Source organism: Triturus cristatus, chromosome 9 (genome assembly GCF_964204655.1).
Source record: "Triturus cristatus chromosome 9, aTriCri1.1, whole genome shotgun sequence".
Classification (NCBI taxonomy): Eukaryota; Metazoa; Chordata; class Amphibia; order Caudata; family Salamandridae; genus Triturus; species Triturus cristatus.
The window spans coordinates 307987618-308000067 of NC_140592.1; the positions used below are offsets into that span (position 1 = coordinate 307987618).

General features: G+C 44.1%; 1 protein-coding gene across 5 annotated transcripts in view; it reads right to left on the reverse strand.

Moving 5' to 3' along the window:
- ACP7 (acid phosphatase 7, tartrate resistant (putative)) overlaps positions 1–12450 on the reverse strand; it is a 102340-nt gene that overhangs the window by 43373 nt on the left and 46517 nt on the right. For all 5 annotated transcript variants that reach the window (XM_085624980.1, XM_085624982.1, XM_085624981.1 and 2 more), the window contains 3 exons: positions 12267–12449; positions 11668–11693; positions 10551–10648 (listed from right to left, as the gene is read on the reverse strand). In XM_085624980.1, the coding sequence (XP_085481106.1) occupies positions 10551–10648; positions 11668–11693; positions 12267–12449 (307 nt within the window). The remainder of the gene's footprint in view (positions 1–10550; positions 10649–11667; positions 11694–12266; position 12450) is intronic.

The window sequence follows — 12450 nt, forward strand, 5'->3', positions numbered from 1 at the left end:
GGTCAATATTGATTTGCATATGACCAGGTCTAAACTGGGGTGGCATGGTGAGCAAAAGAATGATGGATTTAACCCAGATCTCTTGACTGGGGGTGAATGTTTTGATTTGTTCTGCATTCCGTCCATCAATAGTGTGTCTTTTGCTTTCTCGCCCTAAGTGCGCCAAGTATGCCAAGACGTGGGTCCTGGGCTCACTGTACCACTGGAATCAAGCTATACTGGCTGAAGAGGGGTGAAACCCCGAAACCGGTCCTAGGATGCTTGTTTCCTGTCCAGGGAGGACCTGGCTTGGCAGTTCAGGCTGGACTGTTCCCATGAGGCACAGGGTCAAGACTGATTTGCATATGGCCAGGTCTAAACTGGGGTGGCATGGTGAGCAAAAGAATGGTGGATTTAACCCAGATCTCTTGACTGGGGGTGGATGTTTTGATTTGTTCTGCATTCCGTTCCTCAATTGTGTGTCTTTTGCGTATCAAGAAACATGACAGGTGAACAAGGAAGGAATAAGAAAAGTCAAGGACCTAGAGAAAAAGGGGTGGTTGCAAGCTTCTGCAGATGTTATCATTGTGGGACTGGAAAACACGTACCTTCATCTACTAATTGTTCTGCAATCAAAAGTCAAATGTTAAAAGGGCAGAAGAATGAGTAATTTCACAAGAGCGTCTAGGGATGATAGGGAAAAAGCAAAAAGAGTGAAAGCAGTACAACAAAAGTCTAGGGAGAGCAGTGATGAAGATGCTGTATTTATTGTGGTATGTGTGTGAGTGAAAAATAGGGTGTATAATGTGAGAGAAGGATATTGTCCTCCCATTCATAAGGTCACCGTAGTGGGAGTGAAATTAAATATATGAGCAGATTCCTGATTGCCCTTTACTATTATTGATGAAGCTACTTACCACCCGCTTTTTGGTTGTTAAGAACGCATGCTTGTGAGCTTTGAAAGACATTGTGGGCTAAATATCCTATAATTGGGTGGCTATTTTGAATCTAAAGTAGGTACTCGTTGGGCTAGAGGTAGACGAACAAAACAGGAATGGTGTTAGATCCCAATCATCCGGTTGAAGTGTTGCTTGCCACTGAAACAAAGGTCAACTCATGGAAAGCTGAACAGCTTGACATATTTGCAGAAAAACAGGGATTTTCAAGCACTTTACACACCATATTGTAATGTGATCAGGTGTGCCGCACTGGGAAGGGCGGGCGCTAGGCGTGGACAGTGTAAGCAGCTGCCCAGGGCCCCACGCTCAGCTAAAAAACATGGGACCCTGCTGCCAATTCAAAGGCTGCATTACATAGTCTTCCCACCTGCTCCTTCTGTGCCGCCTTCCCCAGCCCATCACAGAAATTTAGCATTTTGTAAATGAGGTGTCTTAACCTTGCAGGTCTAAAGGCGTGGTGGCATTCCTGGGTTGGGTGAATGGGGGTATGGAATGAATGGGGGGGAACTTGAGACAATAGCAGGGCCAACAATTGTGTAGCTAACAAGGTCAAAGGCTGGGCTGCACCTCTGTTAAAAAGGTGCCATGTAGTCTTACAATTACAGTCCATAGAGGTTCACCAGACTCTCTGACATACATTTCCTCACTGCACACATTATGACGCCAATTAAACGAACGACCTCTTATCAGGACCAGGGGGTAATGCAGGTCCCTGGTCCAGCTTTGCCCGCTGCTGCAGATCGAGTCCGCTCGACGCTGCACCACAAGTGTCCTTGATTTTGCTTCATTAACTCTAGATTGTTCTTTCCCCAGCTCACTTTTGCCTCCTCTAACTTGATTTTGCTTCCTGCTTGTTCTATCCCCAACTGACTTTTGCCTCTTAAATTGATTCTTGACCCCTGCTAATTTTTATTCCCAACTTGACTTTTCCCTCCTTTTTAACTCCTTTTAACTCAATTTTCCCACCATTTAAAGTAACGTTCCCCTCCTTTTAACCTGACTCTTGCCCCCTTCTTTACTAACCCCCAGTTTTCCCAAAATTTAACTCCTTCACTTTTCTCAAACTACTTTGCTGCCTTTTTTCAACCACCCGCTATCCCGCTTCCAACCTCCCAATCACCCTTCCCCGTATCCCGCCCTCTCCAGGAACCTAACTTAATGCAGGCCGCAGCGCAACATTGAGCAGGTCTCTGGGCCAGTTTCACCCACTGCTGCAGATCGGGTCTGTTTGACACTGCACCACGCCACAAGTACCCTGAATTTAGCTTCATTAACTCTTGTTCATTCTTTCCCTAACTGACTTTTGCCTCCTTTAACTTGATTTTTGCTTCCTGCTCGTTCTTTCCCCCACTGACTTTTGCCTCATCTAACCTGATTTTGCTTCATGCTCGTTCTTTCGCCACCTGATGTTTGCCTCCTTTAACTTGATGTTTGCTTCCTGCTCAATCTTTCCCCAACCAACTTTTTGCCTCCTTAAACTTTATTCCTGCTCCCTGCTTGTTCTTTCCTCAACCAACTTTTGACTCCTCTAACTTGATTTTGCTCCCTGCTCATTTTTTCTCCAACTGGACTTTTTCCTCCATTTGAATTCGATTTTCCCTCTTTTTTATTCAACTTTTTCCTCCATTTAACCTGACTCTAGCCCCTTCCTAACTCTTCTCCCGTTTTTCCAAAACGTAACTTTTGCTCATTTCACGTTTCCCCAACAATTTTACAGCCTTTTTTCCACCACCCGCTATCCCGCTTCCCGCCTCCCTCTCACCCCACCCACCCAGCGTCCCGCCCCCTCCCAGGAACCTACTTAATGAATTCCACAGGGCTGCTGTAAAGTGGGTAAGCCCAAGGCAAGCCTGTTTGCGCCCGTCCGGACCAGGCCCTGACTGCGCCCAGTGCCAGGACTCCTGGACCTCCACCGACCTACAGCTACACCAAAGCCGAGATCACAACCCTGAACCCCAGCAGTACACACTGCATCCGCACATCTCCGCGCTCTACGACAAGACCCTTCTCCTGCCACCACTGTGAATTCACCTGCAACACTGCACTCCCCCCTGCATTGGGCCCAAGAGACATCCTCTGCCTCTTCATCAACTCCTGCTCACTCACCTGAAATCGCCACTGCCACACCAAATGCACACATGATCATACATCGGGACCGCAGCAACAAGCAAAGTCCCTCCACTGCACTGCAACCACAGACTCCTCCAACCCCATCATGAAACACCTAAACTTCCAGCTCAACACAGACAACAAAACCACTATCAGAGGCACCCTGGCATAAAGTTCACCAGGCCCACAACCTGTATTCTGCTAAGCCATCACTGACTCCATTGCCCTCCTGGCCATCAAATTCAAGAACTTCATCTTCTTCAGGGACCCCAATTTCCACACTGAGGACCCCAACGACACTAGCACAGCCAACCTGATCGAGAGCATGAACTACTTAGTCCTCACCCAAATAGTCACTGACCCAACGCACTTTGTTGGTCACACACTAGAGCCCATCTTTACAGCATACAAAAGGATCAGATACATCCATGCAACCAAACTAACCTGGTTGGACCACTCAATGGTCCACTTGCCCAACATGACCACCCCCACCTCCCCCACAAACCATACCTGCTCCTTTCACAGGAGCTGGACCAAGGTAAGAGAGGACCTCTTGACCAACACCCTCAGCACCCCCACCCCAGACATCACCCCCACCCTCGAGGTGGCCATCAAAAACTTCAATACCTGTATGTCTGAGTGTGCTGACAGGGTTGCCCACCTCAAATCAGCCAAATGGGGTAGACCCACTAAGCACACCTACTCGTTCACCCCAGAACTCAAAACTGCCAAAAACAAATGCCAATGTCTTGAAATGATCTGGCACACCAACAAATCACCCACCAACCGAACAACCTTTAAACTGGCACCAAACCAGTACCACACAAACCTTTAAAAAGCGAGCAAAGACCCACTGACAGCCTGTCTCGAAGCCAGCTCCAACAACAGCAAAGGACTTTTCAGCATCGCCAAAGAGTTCTCCAACCCTCAGGCTTCCAAAAACACCATCACCCCCTCCCAGTCGCTCTGCAACACCCATGCAGACTTCTTTTTCAACAAAATCTCGTCCATCTATGACCACTTCAACCCCGAACCACTTATCATCAGTACCCACAAGCTACCAGACCTCACCAACTCCACCTCACCACCAAGGATCACACCGTGGGACCCTCTCACCATGCAGACCACTGCCACCATCATGAGATCCATCCACTCAGGAGCCACAGAGAGCTCTGTCCCCACCACATGGTAAACCTAGGAAACAACACCATCAGAAAAGAGCTCACCTCAATCCTCAACACCTCCATCACCTTGGCGTCCTTCCCAATGGAATGCAAACACGCAGAAAGTAAACCCCTACTCAAAAAACCCTCCGCAGACCCAGAGGAACTTAAAAACTAAAGACCCATCTCACTCCTACCCTTCCCGGCTAAAGTCCTGGAAAAAGCCATCATTCACCAACTATCCATCCACCTGGAAACCAACCTCCTGTACCTCTCCCAATCATGGTTTCAATCAACCACAGCACAGAGACTGCCCTAATAGCAGCCAACAATGACATCAGAGCCCTACTAGACCATGGGGACACCGAAGCCCTAATCCTCCTTGACGTCTCTGCAGAGTTCGATACGGTGTCCCACCACACCCTCCTAAAAAGACCCCACCACATAAAAATACAAGGGATACCCTAAACTGGATTGCATATTTCCTTAATGGAAGAACTCAGAGCATCTGCCTCCCACCCTACACCTCGGGCCCAAAGAATATCATTTGAGGCGTCCCCCAGGGTTCCTCACTGAGCCCCACCCTGTTCAAAGCATAAATCGCCCCTCTCGTCACCCTAGTCAGAGCCCACGGTATGAACATCATTTCATATGCTGATAATACTCAGCTCATACTCTCCCTATCCACCAACTCCACGAACAACAAAAATCATTTCCACAGATGTATGACCAGCGTGGCAAGCTGGATGCAGAACAACTGCCTCAAGCTCAACTCTGACAAAACAGAGGTACTTATTTACGGGAACAATGCCAACCCCTGGAATGGCACTTGGTGACCAGCAGACCTGGGCCCCAACCCACACCTGCAGACCATGCCATGAAACTCAGCATCATAATTGACAGCAGGCTCACAATGAAAAAACAAATCAACGCAGTCTCGTCAGCATGTTTCTTCATGCTACGCATGCTCCAGGAAATCTTCAAGTGGATCCCCATCAGTACCAGATGCACTGTCACCCAGGCCCTCATCACCAGCCGCCTGGACTACGGCAACTCTCTCTACATGGGAGTCACATCCAGTTACTAAACTGACAGCAAACCATCCATAACTCAGCAGCCAGGCTCATCCTGATGTGGGTCCCTTGCTCACTTTGCCACTGGATTCAAGTTAGCGGAAACTGGGTCAAGACTGATTTGCATATGGCTGGGTCTGAACTGGGGTGATGAAGTGAGCTAAAGAACGATGATGGATTCAACTCAGATGTGAGTGAGAGTCTGAAAAGTTTCAGCGCTCTGTGCATCGTCTCCTTGTGTTTGCTTTGTTCGCCCAAAGTTGGCAGAGTATGCCCAGACGTGGGTCCCTTGCTCACTTTGCCACTGGATTCAAGCTAGCCTGGCCGATGAGGGGTGTTACCCCGAAACCGGTCCCAGGATGCATGTTTCCGGTCCAGGGAAGACCTGGCTTGGCAGTTCGGGTTGGACTGTTCCCATGAGGAACATGGTCAAGACAGATTTGCATATGACTGGGTCTGAACTGGGGTGGTGAAGTGAGCTAAAGAACGATGATGAATTCAACCCAGATCTGTGACTGGGATGAGTGTCTGAAAAGTTTCAGCTCCGTCCCTCATCTCCTTGTGTTTACTTGATTGTCAGCACCAGCTCTAATGACAGTTCACCACATGGTGGCGCTGTATAATTATAAAATGAGCACAACAGTGTTTAATAAGTCAACATACATTAAAAAAAGAAAAATCCCTGCCGCTCGCGCCATTATAGCATTCTGTTGCATAGAATAGTCTGAATTGTCACCCTTCTAGGAGTGCAATTGTTTGTAAGTGTGTTAGTACTTGATATTGGCAGAGTTGGCAGAGGCAACGTGGTGCAGGCTGCAGTGGCCTCTGGGAAGTGTCCTGAAAGTTACTTTTTTTTACAAATTAGGCACTCACTAGACTTGGGCCTTCAGGTAGCTCGCGCTGCGGAGAAAAAATATGCCTATAGCATGGAAACGGTTATTCAGTGACTACGAGACTCAATTTACATCTGGAATACACTGCAAGTCTCAGTCATTGGAAGGGTGGCATTCGCAACTATGGCTTTCCTTCCAAAATGTTTACATACTCTACAGAGATTTTTGTGTCCACTTTCTAGAGCCACCTTTAAAGAATTAGATAGATTATTGACCTTACTATGTAGGCAGGCTGCTGTTGATGGCTTTGAAAAGAGACTGAGACTGTTGGATCTGAAGCTTTACTATATTGCGGCACAACTCCAGAATACACCGCGATGTGCTACAATTACAACTATAACCGGGGAAAACGTCTCCTCAGAGGAGCAGTAGGAGGTCTGATAAGGGGGAATAATCAACCTAGCGAGATTACACAGATTGTATGACAGGTTTCAACAGCATGAGAGAAGAGTCTCCTTCTCCAGGACCCTCCCCATGTGGTGGCGGCAGCCATTTTGTAAAATAAATCTGAATATGCCTATTGCATGCTGCAGGAGGATGGTTTCCATAAGCTGAGGGACATATACCCTGATGAAGGATTTATAATATTTGAAGTAGCGCATGCCGCGTTTAATGTGGGCAGGGGTCAGTTTCCGCTATTTACAAAGATAGCTAAAATGGCTAGGGAAATATGGGTAGGTTTTTCTGATACCCCACAGCCACGTAACACGTACTGGCGGAAGCTGAACACACTCAACACTTGGTTTTGAAATTGTATAAAACACTCAAGGTGGATAGACCCAAAAACTATTTGAGCTATTGCCTAATCTGTAGTGGGAAACTACATGTGCTCAGGTGCAGATAATAGCAAGGAACGCAAGGTTTTAGTTCACAAATGTTATTTCCTGCAAATGCATGTACCTCATTCTGAGAGGCTTCATAAAATATATGCAAACAGATCTCTTGCTTGTATATGATGCAATGAAAATAACGCAACATTTAAAAACATGAGATGGGAATGTGGTCCTGTTCTGCAATACTGGTGGAAGTAGCTGCAAGTTTAAGACAGGCATTGCATAATAAACTTGAGATCATAGTGAAGCATTGCCAATTAGTCCTTATCCCAAAACTCAAAAAGGGAACAACTCAATATGAATTTGCTTCTCTAAGTCTCCTATTGGGAAAACGTAGAAAAGCCATACATTGGATGTCACATCAAACCCCTACTCACCTTGGCTTTGGGAAATGACGGAATGAGCTTTGGCAGAGGAGAGACACATGCAGGAAGTGTGCAGAGGATCTGGCCCTATGGGAGAATGCTCAATTTTCTCTCTGACCCCTCAGATGAAACTGGACATACTGCCCAGCTCAAAGTAGGTTGGTTATTGCTGGGCCATGCCAGTCAGGTTGTATGCAAATGGCGAATGTCAAAAATAGGCCTATGGAGAGTATCTGGATGATAATGATCTAGCTAAACACTAAAATGTGCCAAATTATAGTTGTTAACCAAGTTGGCGACGAACAGTGGTTTGTGAATGATACACATTGATATACTATTTTTGGGGGTCGAGGGGTTACATATTTATGACAATTCTCCTAATTGAGTGCTGCTCCATGTATGATGGGGATTTGGGGTAGGGAGGGTTTCTCGTTGGAAATTTTGTTCACATTGGGATTCGTGTATCACAGAATCTGTTGTAGCAAAACTAAATAATAATAAAGATATATGGGAGAAAAAACTTTCTAGTAAAGCCGGATGGGAGAGGAAATACCCCAGTGGCTTAAAATAAATTGCCATATTTGGGCTACAGTGAGAAATTACACCATCCATGCAAATGACTTAAGTGCATGCCACCAAAGTCCACAATTGAGATATATGGAGTGAATACAACACCACTGCAGTGAAACATGGCAAATAAAAGTGCTTTGCCATGTAGGTAATTTACTTTTATCATTTAGCTAGGTCATCTCCATGTGTGCCTTGTAAGCCCACAAGGCTGGATGCTGCATGTATAAAAAGGAAAATACTAATTAGTAAAGACACATATGCCCCCATAGTGAACAAAGTCTCAAAGTTGAGTTTTCACCATGTAGGTCAAACTTCATTTGCCATGAAATACCAGACATTTCACTTAAAGTTATTTTTCATGTTTTAACATAAGTATAATTCAATGGTGATAGTATATTTTAGATGTATATATATCATGAGCAGCATTTTTCTCTGGGAGGCTTCATTTATGGGTTCCTGTTCGATGGATATATATATATATATATATATATATATATATATATATATATATATATATATATATATATATATATATATATATATATATATATATATATATATATATATATATATATATATATATATATATATATATATATATATATATATATATATATATATATATATATATATATAGTAGAAACATAATTTTTTAAGGTATTCTTTGTGTTGCCTGCAATCAAATTGGATTAGCACCAGTTTGCCTGGTAGTCCTTCTCCAGGAACTGAAAAATACATCCCAGAATATCTATCAAAGACTGTCCTCCAGGACGACAGCGGAGCTACCTCTGGGGCCCATTAACAGGGATGAGTCCTGGGAGAGGAAAGAAACAGACAGATGGCAACAAAAAGGCTGCTGCCACTGCCTATCCTTTGAAATGGAGATCCCAAAATGGAGCCCTAGGAGCAGAAACAGTTAATTTCCAGAGTAGAGTCAGACATTCTTCCCAAAGAAACAACGGTGGACCTCCTATGCCGCACCTCATGCCAGTTCCTATACGTGAGTTTGCTGTCAGACATTCGTTTGTGCCCACAACAGGAGGAAACACTGGATCTAGCACTGGGAGGGAGGAACGTCTATCATTTCAAAACAGGTGAGCCTGAAAGGGAATATAAGGTTCCTGTAAAAGGAAAAGGGTTAGGGTCATCTTAAGGTTTTCCATTAAGTTAAGAAAGGAAGCGCTGCAAAAGGAGGTTGGGGTTCGGCAGAAAAGTTGCAAGGTTTGGGTGTAAGTAATTCTCCAAATCTGGAAGACGAAAGGAGATTTTACATTACTCATGGAAAAAGAAGAATGAAGGACTTCTTTACCATCCTGCTGGCACTCAAAGACTGGAACTGCTCTCCAAGGGTCATCTGGTTGGCTTCCTATTGCTGCTACAGAGACGGAAAAGGCGGAAGGGCTCTCTACTCTGAAGAATATACAGCAAACCATTTGCAAGCTTACCTAGAGAGAGGCATGGCAGGTGAAATACCTAATGTCGAAGAGCCTTCTCTGAGGACCTGAGGACTGTGTGCTGTTCCTAGAATCAAGAAACATTGGTACTCTTGGTTGTAGCGGGCAGCAGGGAAAGAGTGGTATTTCTTGCCCATGGAATGAGAGTGGAGTACCCCCAGAAGAATGCCAGAAAGACTGAAAAAAGCTGGAGTGTATTAGCATTGAACATTACTGACTCGGCCTTCACCTCCCAGATTTGACAGGCTTAGCAGTTTCCTTGTTTTGTTTTCAGGCACTACAATGGCATCCTGTGGCTATTTAGGGAAAAACACAGAGACACAAAGTGACTTTTACATCTCCATTGTTCCTATGGGCAGTTTTTGCCGTTTTACCGTAACCTTTAAAATACATGTCTGGTTTGATTTATTCACTTTTGACCATTGTAGTGTCCTTTACTTAGTATTTTTTGTGGTGTTTCTAGACTGGGTTGAGAAGTTTTATTGTACTGTCTTCTCAACTTGAAAGTCATTTGGTGATACATGAACTCACCACACATTTCTTTAAGGAATTTCAAACTATTTATACCATAATCATCAGGTATCAAGAGGAGATTTACTTAGGACTGTGTTGTGAACACACCAGAGTGTGTCTATTATGTTTTTTGGGGTAACACCCTTCCCAAATTAACCAAACACTTTCTGACATCAGGTATTGGTGATTTGTTTTTAGCTTTTAGGTAAGCATTGAAGGGACTTGTTTTGGGGGGACAAGGAGACAAGGGCAGCCAAATTAAGAGAGAAGGCAATGGTTTACCTTCGCATGATTTATCTTCACAGTCATTGATGTACAGCTTTGAAGTTCAGGCAACAAAGGCATATAAGGCTTTATGTAGGTGTGTGAAGACATGACGATTACCTCATTAAAGCTCTGTTGGGGATATAGGTTGTAACAAGGTATGAGCACTCATGGCTTCCAAGGTAGCATGTCCTTTATAAACAATTGCAAGGGACAAAATTCTTCATCACTCTCCCTTAAAGCATTTTTTCTCATGTCTTTAATATTACCCTCTTCCTCATCCTCCCTTAGTCTCTTTTTTCTTGCCTGTAGATTATCTGAGGAAGGATTCAATTTAAGTACAGAAGTGAAATTATCTGGCAACTCTCTACTCACTATTTCTCCTCGTGGTTCCCTGGGCAGGTCATATAGGGAACATAGGCAGCGACCGACTCCATCTGGATCATGAAAAGGTCTCCTAGCATGGCATTATACTGAGAGTAAAAACAAGAGAGGGGAGCCAAAATTAGGGGTCTCAAGGAAGGTGTGTACACAAGTAGATCACAATATGAATAATAATGAGAGTGCCTGAAAAAGGGAATGTGACGTGTGTGGTAAGTATTCTTGTGTTACTGCATACGCATGTCTGTATATGCCAGGGATTGTACGTGTAAGCTCTATGCCCGTACATTTCAGCAGTGTAGGTGTGAGAATGAGAATAATGGTACAATGTGAAAATATTTTCAACAACATCCATGACAATTTGTAAACTGGATTTGTAAGAGCTTATGAAATGGATGGTAAAAGTGGATTTGTCATAACATATGAAATAAATGGAAAAGGTCCTGTGTGAGTATATGTGTTAGGTGAATGTGCAAGGCCCTAGTGAAAGATAAAGCTTAGTTATGTAAAGCTGTGTGAAAAGGATGTGCAATGAGATGCAAGATACACAGTGAGGATGAACCTTGTGAATAAACATAAAAAAGATGGATTTACAAGTGTGCAAAAAGTGAACCGTTGAAGGATCTATGAGGGATGAGTAATGCTGTGCATGATGAAATGTGCAAGAATATACATCTAAGCTGTGTAAGAATATATGATGGATGAGCAGGGATGTGTGATATGGTAGCGGAGTAGCAAGGTTGCCGCAGGCCCTAATGAAATTAAGTGAAATATACACTCTGGTCCTGGTTGGGTGGTAAAAAAAGATATAATTGGAATGCCTTTGGCTTCAAATCCCTTGGCAAGTGTCACTGTGCCTGTTGCACTAATAATAACTGTGCCCTTGCATGATAAAAGTGTTGAAATATTTGTAATAAAGTGTGTGGGGGTCTTGTATTGTAGAGAGCTCATGAATGGAGATATATGCATGGTGAGAAAATGTAAAGACGTGTGGTGACTGCGAGGATGTGTGTGGTGAATATGTGCTTGTGCGTATGTGCAACAACAGAAAATCTTGAAAAATTAAGAGGAATAAAAATAAAGAAAGTATTTGAATGAAAGTCTTTCTTACCCAATCAAGGTCATATGCAAAATCACCTGGAAAAAAATGATTACGTTAAATATTTACAAAAACAGGGAAACAGTATAAAGGAGGGACACAGACAGGACACTTCAACCGAGAGAATCAAGAGGTTAGCTGCAGAATGTGAGATCTTACAATGCAGAGTCCATTGCATTAGGTTAAGGCACTGGATGTAATCCAGGGATCAAGCCACAAGAGTTATAGGATCAAAAATATTCAAGCTTTAAAAGTAAAGATACCAGATAAAGATGAGAGAGAAAGCCCCCTAGTTAAAGGGTCGGAGAGAATTCAGAGGACATTTTCCATAGGTGTGGTGATGGAGGATGTACCTACTATATTTGGGTATCTTGTTTTGGGGACTGAGACAAAATAACACACAGGTCCTCATCCCTCAAGATGCTTGGAGCAGGCCATGGATGTTGAAGCAATAATAGATACTGTCTGGATTGCTGGAAGCTCTCTGGTTTGGATGTGCCACTGGGGAAGACCGCTAGAAGGCTGAGGCAGAGGAACGCTGCATGCATCTGTAGGGCTTAGTGTTGTGAAGGCAGGTGTGAGTTATGTGAGGAAAACATATCAGTACCCACCTACATGAAGAATGATGTCATAGTCCCCAGCCTGTGTCTCTCGCTGTAGTCGATGTAGAGACTGAGGGTTCCAAAATCCCAGATCACCAAATATCACAAGACGAGGACTCCATTCTGTACCATTCTGCAGGGCCACAAAGTTGAACGTTTTGCTCCAGCCAAGGTCGCTACCACAAATGTACGC